Genomic DNA, 21,575 nt, shown 5'->3' with positions numbered 1-21,575 from the left:
CTGCAATAGACAGTTTTATTGAGAACATATATAATACACAGCTAAATCTTCAAAAGGAAAAATATTCTTTTATTCCATAAACGTGACCGATAATAAAAGATAATAAAAAAACATGCCTGGTTCAGAATCACCAATCACCCATCTACAATTAGGATCTTCAGAAATGGAAAGTTCATCTAAGTCTTCAGTATTCACCCATTTCCTCATACCACTACCAGAATTTAAGAAGCCAGGAAGGCTGCTAAGACTTCTTAAACTACTAACAGACTGGTTCTTTTTAATTTGAAAATCTTCCAAATGGTGTATGCCATATAATTCATTAAAAAAGTCCTCGTCCTTTAACGAAAAGTTCTTTGATATAGAGCCCGTAAAAACTTTCTCGTCCAGATCGGAAAACTCGTCCACGAAGTTAAACGCCCCTAAGGCTGAAGACACTGAAGTTCTACTTGAAACACTACCCGATTTACTACCGTTTTCATCTTCGTTTAGGCTGGAGATGGAAGAAAGTTTCTGCAGTCTTCTTTTACCAAAACTGTCATATTTGTTTGAAGGATTAAACTTTTTATCAGATAGAGGCTTTGGAATAACAGCTACAATTTCGGGCGGTAGTTTCTTGGAAACTGATAGCTCAGAAGAGACTAGACCCAATTCACTAGATTGTTCTTTTACATTGCTATGCATTTCTTCTGTTTTAGGCTCTGGGTTCAATGCAGTTGCTACAACGTTGTCTTTTATATTTTGCAAGACATCTACTGAATTGTCTTTCTGACTTGCTTTTTCTGGGAGTAATACTGTTTCTTTAACATCTTTTATTGCTTCATCAGCTTTACAATCTTCTGTAATATTCTCTTGTATTTCTGCATCATTTTTATTTGTATTTATTATCACTATGTCTTGTTTTAATACTGTTTCATCCACATATGCTGTTACATTGTTTCCTTCTTCACATATGCTCTCTTCTTTAACATCTTCTATTTTTGCATTTTTTAATATAGGTCTTATTATACGTGATTCTTGTTCTTTATGGCTTTTAAAAGCAGGTGACGAGAATAGAAGATCGTGTGATATTTTTTGTAATTCTCTTATTTTATTGTATGCTAATTTTTCTGAATCTTCAGTTATGTTGCTTGAATTTGTGTTATTATTAGCATCTATAACTACATCTAAACTACTATGAATAAATTCTGATGTATTCTCGGTATCTTTAATTTTATTTTTATCTTCGTTTTTATCATGATTAATATCTTCTCTTTTTTCAGGCTTAGGTACATCTGCCAATTCACTAATATCACTTTTGTTTTCTTGGATAATTTCTTCGTTCAATGTTTCTATTTTCTGTTCAACGGTTTCTATATCTCTTTTTAATGTATTTGATTCTGCCTCAATGTCTGCCGAAACTACTTCTTTAATAACTTCTTGAACAACAATATCATTATCTATTTTAGGAACTCTTGAAGGTTTGTTAATTGTATCATCTACATCTTCTATAATCGTTTCCACAGTAATAATTTCACTTCTGGGACGTGGTACTGGCGGAGCCTTACTTTTGCCCCTAGGAAGAGGCTTAGGTAAATTTGGTGCAACTAGGGAGTCCAGTGGCGTACTGGGTGTAGCTAGCATGCAAAATACAAAGCGTGATTAGAGATAATGGTTAGTTACCTTTACCTTCGTTTTATTGTAGCACCTCAACCAATATATGTACAAGGCACAGAAAGTACAAACGACAAATATATCTAAAAATTGTAGCAACCGTGTAATTTTGTATTCTAAATTATTTCATTTTTGAGGATGTTTTAAATATATTTATTAATATATACACAGAACTTTTGTTAGTAAAATAGCAAAAAAAATCATTTGCATTTGTTTGGACTGTGCAGACATTTTATGTTCATTTCCTGTCAATGAATATGGAAACCAAGATTTTATCGTATCCCATATTCATTGGCCCAACTAAAAATCATGAATATCTATTTTAACACTGTTGAAGATATTTTTAACAATTAATACTGTAGTACCCTCGTCTGTAAAGATTCGACCTTAGGACGTCATTGTTGCAAGATACACAGTCAGCTAGCAACTCAAAAAAGAATGTACTATAGTGAATAACGAAAGTAGTAATAGAAGGTCGCACGTCCTCATTGCGCCAGTGATTATTATGTAAGCGAGTCTGCACTTTTTAAAAACTATTATTGACTTTTGCTGCACTTTGTTCTATTAAACCAACGTAGTATAAGTAATTATGAATCTGATAAAAAATGTATATCGATAACAGATCATCTTTGTTTGAAGACCCCAATTTTTAAAAGAAAGTTTATGGTTCGTTGACAATTTTTAATGATTTAAAGGTGATATTTACGAGGTGGATATTCGAAGCAGGTTTCCTAGTTTCCATGCACGAAGCTTCTTATCAAGGATAACTCCAAGTTAACTTCTTCCACTGTCGTGCTCTACCTCTAACCACTATGTCCAGAAATGGATTCGCAGAAGATAACCCGCAGGAGAAAAAAATAGCAGTAAACGAAAACTAAATAGATGAAATAAGAACTGAAAAATTCGAAGACATGCGAGTAAGCAAGATAAAATTGATCACAAAATGTTAAAGTGGATAGGGAAAGAACGAAATAAATGGTTGCCGGAAATAATGAGAGAAGAATGCAGAACAAATATGATATTCGATAGACTCGAAGACATTTTGCTGATTCCAATACTGTAACGATGTGCATTATCCGTTAACGCTCCATACACACGCACTACCACTGCAGAGTTAAACTTTTATCGATGCGCTCTAGAGGAGATAGAAGGCCAATCGTGTAAAACAAGAGCCGCCGCAAGAGAAAATGAAGTTCTATCAGAGTGTTGATCTGGGAACAACTCCACTGCTCCTAGGATGTTAACTGAAGGTCAACCTCTTCTGCTAGAGTGTTGATCTAGTGGCAGTTCCTTACCGGTCTTAGAGTGTTAATCAGAGACAAACGTGTTCTGTGCGTAAGTGTTGGTTAGTCACTTCCCACACCTCAAGTGTTGATCCATCCGTACATCTCTAACCCGAACCATTTCTTTCCGTTAGCGAGTGTGTATTAACACACCGTATTTTTGTTTGGATTTTTATGGCATTAATTACATTTTTTTTATTTTTCGCGGATACCCGTCATAAATTGGCACCCGACCAAAAATAGAAATGCAGCTTCGTCCAGTAACGACCGACACAATAGCATCAATTGAAGGCACCTTTAAAGAAATCCTATCCCCATCTAAGACAGCCAGTACTTAAGCAGTGAACTCTGAAAACAGAACTCAGTTCAATCAACAATCAGCCATGAAAGACATCTTAGATATTCCCGAAGAAATGAGCTCACTGGGATTGCCAGAGAGACCTGGGCTAGCTGTCACGCCAGGGAAGGAAGTAGGATGCATCTTCAACAAGTTTCACCAGTTGTTAGATACGCCACCATGCCCACCAAAGAAGCGCCACGCTTTAGACAACCCGACAGGACCCGAAGCCTCAGCAATGACGACCCCGGGAGAGCCACAGCTTGGAAACCATTCCGATTTGGCGAAAATCGTCCCGAGAGAACTGGTGAAAAAGGGAACAAAAAAATTCCGGATGACCTGCTACAACGGCAGAAGACTCAAGATCAAATTACCACAAGGGGTGAATGGGATGACACCGTTGTAGGTTCCACGTAAAAAAATAAATGCTACATTTTTTTTCCCAATGAGAAAGAGGTGTAACGATGTGTATCGCTGGCTATCGCCCGTCAACGCTCCATGCATATAAACTCCCATGGCTAAATTCCACTTCCATTGATGCACATTAAAGGGGATGGAAGGTCGACAACCGTATAAAACAAGAGCCACCGCACTAGAGTGTTGATATGAGAACAATTCCACTGGTCTAGGGTGTTGATTGAAGGTAACCGCTTCTGCTATTAACGCACCCTATTTTCGTTTGGATTTTTATAACATTAAATATATCTTAAATTTTCGCAGGTATTAAACCGTGGATCATTGCGCTAGGATTAACGTTTAAATAATTCTCTACATATTATCATATAGATATATATATATATATATATATATATATATATATATATATATATATATATATATATATATATATATATATATATATATATATATATATATAATTTTATTTTGCTATTTATTTAATTCGAATATGTTTTTATTTCAATTAAACCTAAGTTTTACTGAATCTGCTGTTTAGAAGGGCTAGTCGTCACAATACACAAGAAAGGAGAAAAAACTATAGAGATATACGCCTATCATTAGCAGTGCTCAATCAAGCTTTATACAGAAATAATAGAAAGAGGACTAAGAACAGAGGTAGACAAAAAACTAGAAAAACATGAGCATATTACGACAAATAATAGAAAAAAATAATGATCAGCGAAATAACATATATATTACCTTTATAGACTTTCTTTAAATCTGCATTTAACTCAGTAGACCGAAAAGTTATTTAGAAAACTATGCAGGAGCTAGATATATCGAGAACAATATTCAGGCAATTAGAAGTAGGTACAAAAGTCTGATCTACAAAATACAAATGAGAGGCAGCAGATTACGAGAATATAGAATGAACAAGTAGATAAAATAGGGAGACAGTCTAAGCTCAGTCCTATTCGTAATAATTATGGATAAACTATTTAGAAATAAAAAATGGACACACCACTTAAAGATGTCAATATATTAAACACATCTAACACCACTTAAGAAGAATTACTGCATGCGGATGACATGGTACTCAACCAGACAACCCGAGAAAGATACATCATTACTCATAGATACTCATTTGTGTACGGAGAGCGTGGAAGAAAAATAGAAAAAACTAAGTTAATAGCAAGTAATTAACAAATGCAAGACCACGAAAATAGGACATCAGGAGCAGAAGTTTGAAGATTAAACCCAAATGTTCAGTAAATGACAAGAGTAGCTGCTTACTTACGCCAATTTACGAGTACCTGGGCAGGATTACATCAAATGACAGAAAGCTACACCTAGAAATTGCAACATTACCAAAAATCCTATATACAAGGAAGACATGGGTTAAAAATAAAAGACACGTAAGTACCATCTATGTAGCAGAAATAAAGCAACTGAGAAAAATATAGGTCGAATCTGTTATGGACACATAACTAAAACGTACTAGAACATATTAGTAAAAAAAATGATAGAGGCCAAAGGGCTACAAAAGTGTGGATGGAAACAATCCAGGAAATCGGGTTTACGTGAGGGAAAACATTGCAGATTAAGAAAATGACACGAGACCGGAAGACGTGGAAGTAAATGGGTAAACGATAAATAGCCGCCTGGAAAAGTCGAGCTCTTATATGTCTTAAGGAATGCTAGAAGAGGAAGAATATATATTCATCATAATATCAACAGGACAGACTACCAAAAAATATTTTTTTGAAAATATTGTTTACTTAAATAGCTGACTTTTAGAGATTCTTATATGCTGGATACAAATCTGACCTTAGTTTTTTGTATCACCCATAGTTTTTAAGCAATCTGTTTTTTCTTATATAGTATACAACACCTATAAGGTATATGGTAAAATGAATGATACGCTATGTTGCGTCATAAGCGTGCTTTGTATTTACAGTAGACTACTTAAAACCGTGGTATAAATTGTTAATACAAATTTCATTTCATTGGTAATAAAGAATGATTTATACCTTGTCTTTTTTTTTTGAAGCTTGTTGTATAGCTTTTTCTACGATGGGTCGATTGGAGAATTTATCGGTGGCGACCAACAGTAGGCACCCATTATGTTAGTGCTCCAGCGGCTCTGGTAGCGTTTTTCTATAAATTTAATGTTCTAGTGAAAACGCTTATCTTGGTTCTCACTAACACCTCACAAATTACCCGGGAAATAAACACTGTTCAAAAAGGAAACTTTCGCTCGCATCAAACTAATTTTTCAAATTTTTTGACATGTTAGCTACGATAGGAACATATTCTGGGGCTTTTTTATTTCCCAAGAACTTTGTAGACTGTTTTTAATGATACTCCATGCCTCCTTTTAATTTAAGGTTACTGTAAATTTAAAGTTAACGTCAAACATGATTTTTCTAATTTCAAAATTTTTTAGTATAAGCAATTTTTTGGCATCTAAAAGGTTTTCTGCGTAGAATATTCTTCTCACCAGGTTTTAAAGACTCCCTCATAGGTCAGTTCTGTTTGCACCAATGTTCATCCTTAATCCTAGTGTCCCATTCACACAAAAAATATGGACATTTGGTAAAACCAACTTGATGACCAACAAAAATGCACTTTAGTTTACATTTTCTTCATCTAACTTCAATTCCACATCAGAAAAGAGTTGACTTTGAATAGAATTAAATCAATAGAACTCTGTTCAAAATTAATTCAGTAAAATGCAAAATCTGTGCTTTCTACACATTATTCTGCACATTATTTTTAAAATTCTTGGTAATGTGACAAAAAGATTCTGTTTCATTCAGACATACAGCTTACCACAAGTTCGCTCTGAGAAGTCCAAAAGAATTAAATACGTAAATTCGAATGATGGTGCTCTGTAGTGAAATTAAATCTTTACTGTCTTCGGTAGAATTTAAATCATCTGGAGGTTCAGTGACCGGCAAATCTACATCGTGTTCTACTGGTTGGACGGCGGACAGAGGTTAAGGTAGCTTATTACCTTCTTGTTTTTTGAGTTATGACCAATAATATCAACATTTCATAAATAAACTGTTAACAGAGTTTTTAAAACCATGATGTATTTGAATAGTACGTCTACTTTAATAAGTTCATATTTCGACTCATATATAAGAACAAGGTATTTTGTACCGTGTTGTATTACAGTACATGATATGAAATAAATTAATGGAAATTGTATTAAATATTTATTGTTTATGTTTATTATGTGATTTAAGTAGGTATGCTTTATAGATAGTTCAATATTCTAAACGGTATTTTTAATTTCTTATAAAAATTCTGTAGATTTATTAACAATTATTTGATCCAGTTTACTAATAAACTGTTTCCAATTTTCGTCATTACTTTTACGACTAGATAAACTAATCTGAGATTCTGATTTCTTTATTGATTTATCAAGTTTGACAGGTTCAGTATAAGAATCATTATCAGACAAATTATCTAAACTTTCGTTCTTATTGCCGTTTGTTTCATTTATACTTTTTAACACTACACTACAAATGCTGCTATTTTCTGTTGACGAGTTATCGCGTAGTTCGACAATATCAGTATCCGTATTTGTAGACTCAATGGATTCTACGGAATCCATAGAATCAAAAGAATCTTGTGTATACATTTTCGTGTGACTTAAATTTTCATCATTAAAATTAGTTGAATCCGTATTTTCAGTTACGTTGTCGTTATTATCGTTGATACTGACATCATTCACTTGATATACGAGTATTTCATCATTAGACACAACAGAATTGTTATCTCCGTTATCGTTAACTTCGTCATCGGTTTTATGATATATTTTTCCTAGAGTTTTAGGCAAATACTCCTCGCCTACATCTTCGCTGCTGACACATCTATTAAATAGTTTATTTTTAAAAAGAAAACCAAATTTTCTGTCGTTTGTACTTTCTTTCTTGACTTTAGATGGTTTGAAATTGTAAGAAAAGCGGTTGAGAGATAAGGTGCTTTGTTTGGGATTCGTTTCTGGTAACTCACCTTTTGTGGGAGTGGTTGATTGACTAGCAACTACGGGACTAGCGGGTTCTAGATTTATTGAGGGGTTTGAAGCTCTAACTGCGGGCGGGGGTGGGGGTGCGGCCTTCTTTTTACGTCCTGAAACAAAAAAGTATAAATTAAAACAAGTTATTTTAAGGTTTTTGGATGAAGAGTTCTTTACATATATTTTTTAAGAATATCATTTTATCACTAATAACAAGAGTGCCTAAAAAAGTACTGATAACCTTTGCAGTACATATCTGGCTTCAGTCTAATATCATTATTACGTAGAAATAATTAATCTACAGTAAGAACTTTTTATTTTTTAGAAGCTGTCTATTTTAAACCGGTTTGAATTTAACCAATTGTTTCATTGTCCATGTTCCATTTATTCATGACACTCATTCCAATTCTGGAACCCTATACCAGCGTTTACAGTCCTAGTGAGGGATTACCATTTGTTTTTATATTTTTGGGTTAGCGGGGTGTTTAAGACGGATAAAAATGTATAAAAAAACCGAAAGTAAGCGTAAGTACCTGTTTCACACTTATTAGTCTTCATCGTTACGGTGAAACCAAGTTAGAAGAGTTAATTAATTAATTAATTAAAAGAAAATTAACTTGGAGAAGTATCATTAACTTAAATAAATCATATGAGTACTAATGGAGAAAACCAATAAATTAAAAGTACGAATTTATGGTTGCTTTCCATCTTTCCACTTTTTTCATTAATTTTTATTCGAACTACTATTTTATTTAATAATAAACTCGGTAATATATATATATATATATATATATATATATATATATATATATATATAATTTATTATATATCCCATTGGTATTGTTGTTTGTACGAAGAGCTATCTTATGTTCGTGGATTTTGTTGTTTGTTGGCTTTAACCTGTAACGAAATGCAATGAAACAAATCTTGTACATATTTTATGTTTTGGTTGTTGATGTGAAAAAACGAGATAGAGAGCTTATTGGTGTTTTTCTATTCTAACATATCTATTATATATTTCTGGCGACAAAGGTGGGTTATCGTTAAAATAGATTAGAAGTAAAAAATATATTAGAAGTCGAACTAATTGGCACTGCAATCCAGGTTAACGAAAACAAGAGTTAAACGGAAATTACGTAAACCCCTTCAAAAATCAAATCAATTTTTACGAGTGTTGTATAACTATATAGGTAATATTTAAAATCCAATTTTCATTACAATTTACATATTTTTGAAAAGAAAATCTATCAATTTTGACTGTTATAATTTTGTGAGCTTCTAAACTTTTTTGGAGACTAGCCAAAACTTAGTTGATCTATCAGCCGGGATTGTACAGTTGACAAATAGTAAAAACTTCTTCGGAAAACGGACGTATCACAAACAAAAATTATAAACCAATTAAAGGTGCTGATGATACGGAAGGATTGATGTGGTCTAAGTCTAAGGATCTTAATATTTCCAGAATTTTGTTAATATAATTGCTTTGCTATATGAATAACTCAGCTAAATACTACATTATTGTCTTTCAGTCTTTGTGCTAGTTATATGGAAAGTTGATCTTCTAGGCAAGTTTTCTGTAGCTTAGATGTATGTCTTTGCCTCGGCAACATAACGTTTTGACAGTCTTGTGAATAAAACCTGAATATTATGTTTATGGACCACTGGGTATTAAAAATGATGATCACATTCTAGATAAATTATTAAACTCAATGTTTTTATGAAATATCCACTTTTTCTAATTGGATACCAGCTTTGCTGTCAGTTAATTTGCTTAGAACTGTTTAATTTCTCTAATTTCGCGATTTTGTATTTAAATATCATTTTTTACAACCAGAATACCAATCAGACTCCTTTTAAGTCTAGCCATTTAAAATAATTGCATCTACTTATATTACTATTTACAACTCTCAAGCAAATATTAGTTCAATACTAATGAGAATATTGAATAAATTTACTTAGTAAATGAAAGATACCACAGTTGCACTTTCATTTCTGAAATAGGTATTTAAAATTTTTACACCTAGGACGATATCTTGAACGGACAAGTATCTAAACAGGTATTCGATGTATTTATTCGAACACATAACACTTGTAAGATACATTCAATAGCCAGGAAATAGTTTGAATACTGTCTTGTGTACAGGTACAAAATTTTTTGTACATATGGTGAATATTCATTAAGCAATACTTCCAAGATGTTTAACTGATTTATAACGTTCGGCAAGAAATAGCAGTTTTTCTCGTAGAACAAATGAAAACACTTAAATCGCGACTTGGTTTCAGTCATTTCTAATGAAACATTTATACCAAAATGTCGTTTCAGAAATTGATTGTACACAATATATATTAGAAAAAAGAACTACTTGTTATATATACATCTCTAATAAAACCCTTACAAATATATATATATATATATATATATATATATATATATATATATATATATATATATATATATAAATAAATATATATATATATATATTTATATATATACTTGACCGAAGAACAATGGAATGATAGAAATTCGTGGAAATTAGGCATCGGACAACGACGCAAGACGTTTTGAAACCGATATATATATATATATATATATATATATATATATATATATATATATATATATATATATATATAAATATATATATATATATATATATATAAATATATATATATATATATATATATAAATATATATATATATATATATATATATATATATATATATATATATATATATATATATTCATCGAGTCGTTCCAAAATCTCTTCAAACTAAACATCACACATTCAAAATCTCCATCAATTTCCAAAATTCTTAGAGCAACTGGTTTTTCGCTTCTTCGAAATTCAATTCATTCCAGCCGACGTAACTTAGATACAACAAATTCCCAACTTTTCAAAACCTACAATGACATCCACTCTTTCAATATCCATCCATTATTATGGGACACTTTCGATCGTCTTTCTCACGAAAAAGCCCAACACATTTCTGACAACAAAACCCAAACCCAGAAACGCAAACTGGATAAACAAAATCCACAGTCCATTTCGAATCAACAACCTTCTACTGTTGTTCAATCAAAATAATACACATATGGATTTCAATTAGAAATTATAAAAATCGTTTATTTTATCAAAACGGAAATCAATATTCAATATTACAAATTTTATTTATTCTTCTATCTTTATTATTTCATATAAACATTTACAAAAAAAAGAATCATATTTCTTTTTGTCTCCAAAATTATTTTAAATCAATAACTGTGAATCTCTGTACTTCTGCTTTACAGAATGTTCTCGATGTTAAATTTTCTTAATATACAAAAAAAAATTATCAATATTATTGTATCTTGGAAAAAAAATCAACTACAATGTTTTATAATAAACAAACTGATTGAAATTTGATGATTTTATAATACTGAAATATGTAGTTCTATATGCCCTGTGGTATTTAACATGAACAACAATACATTCATATCATAACAGAAAACGACTGACCGTTGCTGATGATTCTACCATGTCTTCACCCATAACACGTTTCCTTACTTGCTGGTGTTGCAATCAAAGGAAAACTCGTCCACGTTTTCCCAGAATGTCTCTGCTCCTCTGCTAAATTTTGTTCTCCTTTCCTTTTACTGCTTCGCACCGTACTCGTTCCGGCTTTCTCCTGATGCAATCTTTCAACTTTTTAAATCACTTAACACAATACTGGATACTTTACACTCAAGGATTTATATCATCTCTCGGTTTTGCCTATTACTCGTTCAACGATTTGTTTGATGATGCTTGTAACTTTTCAAACATAAACCGGCCTTTTCCTTTTTTAGTACACTGCACTCCAAACTGGACTTCTCCTTTCGATCCAACAAAACACACTGCCTCACTCTCCCTATTCATTCTCCGACTTCCAAATCGCTCCCCCACAATTAATTTTCCATCCAATCAAAACCAACTTTGAATCATGTCGCATTATTTACCCAAAACTACCTCTCTTCTTAATATAAACAAATTTTCAAATTTACGTATCTTTTGTCTTTATGGAGTTCCAAGAAAGAAATAAAATTCCGTATCCTTATAATACAAATAATCAAATTCTTATCTATTTTTGAGAATCTTAATACAAAGGTAGATTTTAACTATCTACTATACACCGTACGGGCCAATGAGTTTCCTACCCGCCTATCTCGAAAACTTAATGGTCTTTCCTTTGTTTAACTAAAACATATTGTCCGTGGTTTTAATAAATAAACATTTCGACGAACACGTTCTTAAACTATCAACTCTAATCGTCTCTAATTGTTTGCTTGAAATACATTGTTCATGGGGCTAGTAAACAATTCTGCGAAACACTCTCTTAAAGCTAGCTATAATTCTTTTTACAATATTTGTCATATACAGGGCGTGAAAATTTTATATGCTCGTGGTTGTTTTATTTTAAATATATATATATATATATATATATATATATATATATATATATATATATATATATATATATATATATATATATAGTAAAAAATACGACCGTTAATTAAATTTGGAATATATTCAATGGTTGAATAGCAGAGGTTTTATCGGTCAATAATTGGCAAATAAAAGTCGTCAACTACTTTATTGATTTATTCGAATACGTTTCGCTTTTATTTTTAAAAGCATCATCAGTTCACTACAAATAAAAAAGATTTTAGAATATAAGTAAACAAACCAACAGGATTCATACTTACAAAAACAATTTGTAGGGTTTTTTTTATTATAGATGTTATAAAAACTCTACGATAACTTAACATTAAAGATTACAAACTAAACGAGAGGCGAAACAAAAAAATACAAGTAAAACTGTAAGAACATTAGTTCATTTAATTTTAACTGATGGCTTCATTTGAACGTTGGTTTAAGCTCTTTCGAGGGTCAAACCACACTAATCTTTTCGATTGTTTTGGATCAGCTCGTCATAATTTTCACATGTGGCTTGTTGTCGTCCATGTGTTTCTTTGGAATGCATGGTGGGGGTTACGATTTACGATTCTTAAGGGAATTATCAAGAGGAACAGGGACGGACCTTTTTTTTTATAAAAAAACGGGAAGAAATTTGGAAAGAAAAATGTGATTGAAGTTACTGTCTTGTAAGGGGTTTTTTTTTTTTCATTTATTTTGTATGATGAGGGAGTGATATATCTGACTCAAGTTGTCGATGTCGGTTCTCTTATTTAGGGAGGATGGATGTTTAAGAATTTGACACATTTCAAGGATGGATCGCTTATGATGATTTTGTTGTTTGCACAGTATTTTGGTATTCGTGAAGTCGATACTGTGTTTGGTTGAAATGGCCAATCCATTTTTCTTTCCAAAGTTCTTCCCGTTTTTTTATAAAAAAAAGGTCCGTCCCTGTTCCTCTTGATAATTCCCTTAAGAATCGTATATCGTAACCCACACCATGCATTCCAAAGAAACACATGGACGACAACAAGCCACATGTGAAAATTATGACGAGCTGATCCAAAACAATCGAAAAGATTAGTGTGGTTTGACCCTTGAAAGAGCTTAAACCAACGTTCAAATAAAGCCATCAGTTAAAATTAAATGAACTAATGTTCTTACAGTTTTACTTGCATTTTTTTGTTTTGCCTCTCGTTTAGTTTGTAATCTTTAATGTTAAGTTATCGTAGAGTTTTTATAACATCTATAATAAAAAAAACCCTGCAAATTGTTTTTGTAAGTATGAACCCTGTTGGTTTGTTTACTTATATTCTAAAATCTTTTTTATTTGTAGTGAACTGATGATGCTTTTAAAAATAAAAGCGAAACGTGTTCGAATAAATCAATAAAGTAGTTGACGAATTTTATTTGCCAATTATTGACCGATAAAACCTCTGCTATTCAAACCATTGAATATATTCCATATATATATATATATATATATATATATATATATATATATATATAAATATATATATATATATATATATATATATATATATATATATATATATATATATATTTGTAGGGGTATTATTAGAGATACTGCAAATGTGAATGCTTAGATGAATGAGTGAAGTGACAGAAAATGATAATGTAGTTCGAAGTAGAAAAGCCTCTAGATTCGTTATGCCCTGCCTCTACTGATAATTTGTACACACTTCAGGAAGTAATATAAATTTGATTCCATTTGCTAAATTTGTTTCTGTAAATTTGCTAAAATTGTTAATGTTTCAAATAGTGTTAAATAAAATCCTTAAGATAAAAGTACCTTGTATAGTATTGCTTTCAACTCAGTTGCTCGATTTGTTGAAAACAGACTAATTAGGTTAGATTTATTAAAAAATAATTCTACAGAATGGCAAAGAAAATCACTGCGAATTTGCATCATATCTATGAATGATAGATCACATTAATTGAGCAATATGTAAACACTCCTCTAACTGAATTCTTACTTACTATTTTTTTAATGAGCAAAAATCAAATAAAATAAAAAGTTTTTTTCGAATGTCGCTATTAACAATTTTTAAGGACTATTGACTTCCAGTTAACTACAGATTAATTCAAATAAATAATGAGATACCTGTTTATCAAACTAAAGGAAGTTTCTTTCACCACTCTAAATCCTACGCATATGACATTGCACGCAGAAGGTTAAAAAGCAGTAACAAAGGTACGGAATATAGAGTACATATTATTCAAATGAGAGGAGTGTACAATGATTTAGAATTAATTTAAATGAGGTTTTAAAAGAAAACATTTTAAAAGTATTTATTTTGTTCATTAAATATTCGATTGTAAAAGAAATCTTAAAGTAATTATGTGCATTAGACGTTCAAATGTTATATTTTATAATCAAAAATTAAATAAAGCGAGGCAATGGGCAATTTAAAATTTTTTTTATTGGTAGATCCACTGGTAAGAATACGTAATAGAGCTTCCCAATTTTCATCCGCTTTTCATAACTTAATTCTACTGTGTATTTGTGAAGAGCTCTCACTATTTCTAGTATTATTCCGCATACATATTCTACCTACAATATACTGCAGAATAGTTTTATTTTGTTTTTTTTTTCTTCAGTAAATCAATGATTTAAATATGCTGAATTTTAGGAGATAAAACTTGACATACGTGACATACTTATTGAAAATAAATCTTAAAGTATTTTGTTGAAATCTACAAATCTGTTGATACATACTTACATAAATCATTAATTATTTAATCGTATTTCTTAAATTCGTACAAATATAATATAAGCCAAACAAGCTGAGATAAGTAATTACGGAAAAAGAATGATAGAACACTAACGAATTCATTCTGTGAACATAAAGAAATATGTATGTATACAAGGGTAGTTAAAAGCAAATTAAAGGAATCAATAATTGATTATGTATTAGTAGAAGAAAAACCGAAAAATGGAAACAGATACAAAAGTACAAGAGCCCCAGATATAAGAAGTCCATCACCTCTACCACTTAGTAGTAACAAAAATTAAAAAAAGGTACAGTAGGCGGTACTGTAGACTAGCGCGAAGTTTCATGCTATTTTTCTGTATTTTTAAAATTTAAATAATACTTTTAAAATTGAATAAAGTATTTGTATTATTTATTATCGCTCGGTGTGATGATTGTGCTCGGGTCCGAAATAATGTTTAGGTGTTGGGAAATATCGAGATGCAGTATTTTAGTAACCTTGTGGTATACAGCAGTATACATAATATGCATACATATACACTTATTATAAAAATAAAATGACGTTTAACAAACGTCATATCATTTTATTGTATAACTTTTTTTATAACTAGAGAATGATTAATTTGGCTAATTTTGATTTTGAAATATATTTTTAAGTCCAAGGAAGGTTTAAAAGGTAAGAAAATATTATGAAATTGTAAAGAGAATAGTAAAAACCACAATTTTGTTTTCACATACAAACAGTTATATATATATATATATATATATATATATATATATATATATATATATATATATATATATATATATATATATATTATACATTATACATTTTTCTTATTACTTCTTTCACAAGTTTACTTAAAAACTGTTAAAAACGAACAAGTGTGGTGTTTTAAAATATCATGTCGAGCAGATACAGATTTGTTAAGTTTCGTTATCAGGAGTATAAATAGTTTGTGCAGATTTGCATCGATAAGTTGAAGGTGACACTAAGCTGAAAAGAGTCTACTTCAGTGTATAAGACACCTACATTCCTACAAATTTTCGATTTTAAATGGCACAAATCACTTGACCATGAAATTGCTTGACAAAGAGCAATAAATTTTTATTGATACCCTACCTACGAAAAATAAAATCCTGTTTTTTAAATCGAAGATTTTGCATTAAATAAAAATAAATTATTGGTTTTAGCATTAAAAACTATTAACATTTTTCAGTATATCATTTAAATAAAGAAAAAGGGAAAATAAGGATTTATGAAAATATCTCAAGAGACAACCAGTAATACAACTAATAAGAAAACCATTAAGTAATCCCACTAAATGCGAAAACTAAGAAATGATAAACGATGCCTAATTACAGTAGTGTCTCGGTATTCCACACATTAGTGCGATTATCCCAAATCAAGGATGATAACGAACACTAAACTGGCAAAGTGGCTGAAATATAGCCCTGCTAGATGATATAAGCACCACCTGTAAGTTTCTCCAAGAGAGAGCAGATAAGTAGATGTGCAGTCGAAACACACAGTGTAAGCACCGATGCTTTAAGGGAGAAACGGTAACTCCAAGATATTTAGAGGAAACACAGTGGTTTCTCCAAACCATTAAATATTCATTGTTATGGATGCGTCTATATTACGAAGGTGGATATAGCTCACTTGGGTTTTTCCGCTATTTGGTTTGAGGTAGTTTGATAGTGGGTTGTTCTTGTTTTCAAGGCTTGGGTTAATGTTGTGTCTACTTCGGTAAAAGTTTCTATTTTCGTAACAAAGTATATCGTCTATACAGATGTATAGACGATAAAAATATAAAGTCCTAGTGTCTACTGGTACGAGTTAATTGCTGGTGTAGATGTTATACAGTGTAGGTACCATTACGCTGCCTTAATCAACATCCTTGATCTGCTCTTCTTTACATTGGGAAAGACGAAAAATCTTTTTTTCTGCATGAACACGTGGATGAAAAAAATTATTTTACTATCTTGTGTGATATTATACAGTTTTTGAAAGAGTTGCCTAGTTTACTGTGTCGTAAGTGACGGTAAGGTCTACAAACATAATACACTATAGTTTTCTATCCAAACTTCTTGATTTTCTTTGTTAAAGGCTATCAATATCAGGGGCTTTGGTAGTCTTAATATTGTGAATGACGGATCCAATCTCAGCAACAGGTTCGCTCAACAGATTGGTTCCATCCTATCTTATTTTGAGTTTTTCTTTGTTTTTTCTTCCAGATTTCTTACCATTTTTAAAAAGTTCGGGACTTGGTTTGCTGAGACTTTAGGAAACTATTATTTCCTCCAGTGGTGTATGGATTACGATTCTTCAAGAGTTTTCAAGCAGGTCTACTATTCTATGACATGATTTATTTTTCCAGGTGATTGCACCATTTTGATCTTCGTTCGTCTAAGACGGCAGCAAGTAATATTTCTCCAGCCTGATGAGTATCATCACTAAAAGTCTTTATCATACGGCTTTTGATAGCGGTTTGAGCAATGAAACAGAAAATCAGAACATAATATAGGTAAAACACAATTCGGCTATAGATGCGGTTTTGGAACGCGAGAGCTCCTCTTTGTAATGCATATCTTGGTTGCAAAATATCTGCATCAACAAAGACGTTTACGCCTGTTTTATCAGCTATCGACATATCGCGTATATATTTCAGGACTTGATACTAAAGTCATTAAGATTGTTAAAAATCTGTATTGGAATTAAATAGCCCATATTAACATATGGTGGGTCAAAACATCTCCATTTCTAAGAGGGTTAGACAGGGCTACATTCTTTCATCATAGCTATTCAATCTATACAGGGGATAAATATTTGTAGAGGCACTGGAAGACTATAACGAAGGCATCATTATAAATGGCGAACAAATAAATAATCTTCGATATGTAGAAGATACTGTGTTACTGTTATATTGGCAGATAACATCAAAGATATACAGATGATTCTTGATGTAGTGAATACTACAGGCAACCAATTTGGACTTTACATCAACAGACTGAAAAAACTGAATTTGGGGTGATTAGTAAGAAGAGCATCCAAAATATCGACCTGCATATGAGTACACCAAGTGGGGCCTTACAATTACTATACAAAAAACCGAGTATTTAGTTGCAGTAGAAAAATCAAAAAGCCTACAAATTGAAATTTGAACTATAAAATCAACTGAAACCTTTAAATACTTGGGAGTCCAAATAACATCAAAAACAGGGAGTAACGAAGAAATACATTCTAGGATTGGCCAAGCAAGATCAGCCATTAGACAGCTACAGTATTATTGTAAAATAATAAAATAATAAAAATAAGAAAATAAAAGAAGAATTTATAAAACAATAATAGACAGTATTGGGTTGTACGGCGCTGAACTTTGGGAAATCAATAAAAAAAAAACAAATCAAAAATTAAGGCAACGGAAATGGACTGTTGGAGAAGATGTTGCCGGCACATTAGACTTGGTAGGGTGAGGAACGTAGACATTAGGAGATAAATGGAAATTGACCTAGACATAATAGATCATATCGAAGGCAAAAGACTAAACTGGTCTGCAGAAAATGCCTGAAAATAGATGGCCAAAAAAGAAAGAAAAATGGACTCCGGCCACTAGAAGAAAACGAGGTAGACCAAGACAGTCGTGGAGAGATGTCGAAGATGCAATGACCGCCAGAGATTTAAAAACTGAAGATTGCTTCGACAGAAAACGCTGGAAAACGGCACCAGCTGTAAAAGACTCGCCTATATATATATATATATATATATATATATATATATATATATATATATATATATATATATATATATATATATATATATATATATATATATATATATAATAAGAAATGGGACCCTGATGTGGATATTAAGATTCGACTTGAAATAGCAAGATCTAGATGATGATGAGATGAGAAAGATCATTAAAATGATAAAGCTCGTAAGCAACCGCAACCTAAGCATTAGCATTCGATGGCGTGACACGAAATGTTGCGTAGTCTACGTTAATTTACGGGGTAGAAGGATAAACGCTAAAGGTAGCAACTATAAAAAAGTTAAAGGCTTTAGAAATGTTGCTGTATCGACGCATACTGAGAATACCTTGGACATACAGAGTGGTAAACTCAGAGGTATTGAGATAAACGGGTAAAGAGAAGGTATTTTTAACAACTGTTAAAAGAGAAACTTAAGGGAATCATGAAAACGTATCGTATGATATGTTAACTTTCGGTACAAGCCGGCATCTAAAGAAGAAGAATAAGATAGCGTCTTTGGTTAGTCCATGAATATAGTGTGTCAGGCAACCTCGAGGAACAAAGATCGTTTTCACGATTTTGATAAATTCATCTTAGTTTTCAGGTATTATATGAGAGCCACTTAACTTCTTAGAACTACATATGGAAAGATATCAAATGAAATATAATTCTAGTAAACAAGTGCTATCGGAAACATAGACTCCGGGGCAGATGAAAACCTTTCTCTTATATTTGAACGAAGGATCCTGAGAGATGCTATCTGAGGTTCAACTATGAGATATTTACATATATATATATATATATATATATATATATATATATATATATATATATATATATATATATTCAGGGATTCTACAGTATTCACTGCTTTCCCTCGCTCAACCGTTTCCATCTCTCTCTGTTGTCCCATTCTCCATCGTTTAAGCCTCTCTTACTCATGGCGTCGTCTACTTCGTTTCTCCAGGATTTTCGGGGTCGTCCTCTTTTCCTCCTTCCTATGAGGCTTCATTCGGTTATTCTCTTTATCCATCTGCTGTCACTAGTTCTTCTTACATGTCCATACCACTTTAGTCTTTTTTGTTCTATGTATGTTAGTATGTCTGTTTCTATTGACGTTCTTTGCTTTATTTCATTACTTCTCCTATCCATTCTTGTTACTCTGCAGCATCTTCGCAGGCATTCCATCTCTGTTGCTACTATCTTACTGCTGTTTTTTTTGTTTATGATCCACTTTTCAGCCCCATATGTCATAATACTTCGCACTAATGTTTTATAAATCTGTGTTTTTGTCTTCATATTTAGGTGTCTATCCCACCATACTGAGTTAAGTTGTCGGATTGCTGTTCTTTTTTACGAGATATTTTATCGTTATGAGATATTTAACAAATATAAACAGAACAGATGTCTGGTGGTAAAGCCGTGGTATCTCTCATAAAAACAGAAAGACTAAGATGAATAGAACATCTAGCCAGTTCACAGCAGAAAACCCTTTCTAGACGAATCTTTATGTCACAGCCTGGGGGAAGAAAATGGAGACTTAGGACAAGACGTAGACGTAAAACTTAGATGGAAGTATGTTGTAGACAAATATGTTAAAAAAATAGGTTCAACAAACTAGCACCGGTTGTCAATAGATCAGCACCGTTGATGATAATGATTACAACGGATTTATAAGGAAATATCCAATATAAACGTTTTTCAGATTTATAAGGCAATATATTTTTTTACTGTTAGATCTTGCTTTGAAGAGTCTGTTAGTAATATATACTTCTATCTTTTCATCAATAAATCTGAGTTACTAAAGGCGGAAAACTTTTTGTCTTGTTTTATTCCCAGCTCTTATTTCATAAATCTTCTTTTTTACTGACGTGAAGATATTAACATTATTTAAATTATTAATTTCTAGTTGATGTCAAAGCTAAGATTAGAAATCGTGTTTTTAAAACAGTTAAACTGTTCTACAGTACGAATAATTCTTAATCGTATAATTCACAACAAATATTTCGCATATAAGTACTCGTACTTGGTCTTTCAAATCAATGAGTAATATAACTTTCTCGGCTTCATGTTCTTTCAATCTCCGAAGAACATAGTTACTACATTCCATGATTCTTCTATGTTTTATGTTCACTGGATGACAACTGAAAATTTATGGACATTTACGAATCATATTAATTAGCTTGAAATCACATTAATTGATTTTGAAACATTTTTGTCAAACATGGAATTTAGGTAAACGATAATTAAAATAATTGGAAGCGTTAATAAAAAGTTTGCCTCGCGCTCTCACTTTGAATTTGTGAGGTGAGTATCATTACGATATTACAACATGAGCATAATAAATTTATTAATATTCGGTATTAAGTTAGTTTCACTTTCAGTTTGTTATTGAACCAGTCTCATTTAGACAAAAAGTACTTCTATTTAAATAAGACAATGAGGTCCTCAGAGTTCCATAGCAAACTCTTGTACTCTACGTAATTCGAAAGTTACATTTTTATGGACTGCCCAAGTGCATGTATCCTGTATCATGAATACTTCCTTGTTTCTGGTTAGTAACAATAATTTATTAATTTTTATATTGTGTACTGGACACTCACGTAGAATATGTACTAATGTTCCCATTCTATCACAACTGCAGTACTGATTATCAATAACTTTCATTTTGTGTTTATAGTACGGTGTTAGAAGATGGTTAGCCGTATTCGATTTATTGTACTGACAAAGCTTGTATTTGGTATTTTGTGGAACCATGGTTGTCTGGGAATTGTATTTTAATGTTTTACAAAATTTAATCCGTTTGTGGATTCGATATATTAGTTTTGCCACGTTTCTCTAATTTAGTTTTTTTGTTTTATGAATAGGTCAGAAGGAGGTAGTTTAATATGTAGTATTTTTGAACTGGATATAATCTATGCTCAGATATAGAGTGGTAAGTACCATTATTCTTG

At 31.6% G+C, this 21,575-nt stretch overlaps 1 protein-coding gene across 4 annotated transcripts in view; it reads right to left on the bottom strand.

The window, feature by feature from the left end:
* LOC140451924 (uncharacterized) overlaps positions 1-21,575 on the bottom strand; it is an 804,624-nt gene that overhangs the window by 30,610 nt on the left and 752,439 nt on the right. For all 4 annotated transcript variants that reach the window (XM_072545895.1, XM_072545904.1, XM_072545917.1 and 1 more), the window contains 2 exons: positions 7,693-7,809; positions 117-1,613 (listed from right to left, as the gene is read on the bottom strand). In XM_072545895.1, the coding sequence (XP_072401996.1) occupies positions 117-1,613; positions 7,693-7,809 (1,614 nt within the window). The remainder of the gene's footprint in view (positions 1-116; positions 1,614-7,692; positions 7,810-21,575) is intronic.

The sequence above is a fragment of the Diabrotica undecimpunctata genome, chromosome 1 (assembly GCF_040954645.1).
Source record: "Diabrotica undecimpunctata isolate CICGRU chromosome 1, icDiaUnde3, whole genome shotgun sequence".
In the NCBI taxonomy this organism is placed as follows: domain Eukaryota; kingdom Metazoa; phylum Arthropoda; class Insecta; order Coleoptera; family Chrysomelidae; genus Diabrotica; species Diabrotica undecimpunctata.
The sequence above is the reverse complement of the archived record's forward strand: the minus strand, read 5'-3'. Positions and strand labels throughout refer to the sequence as shown.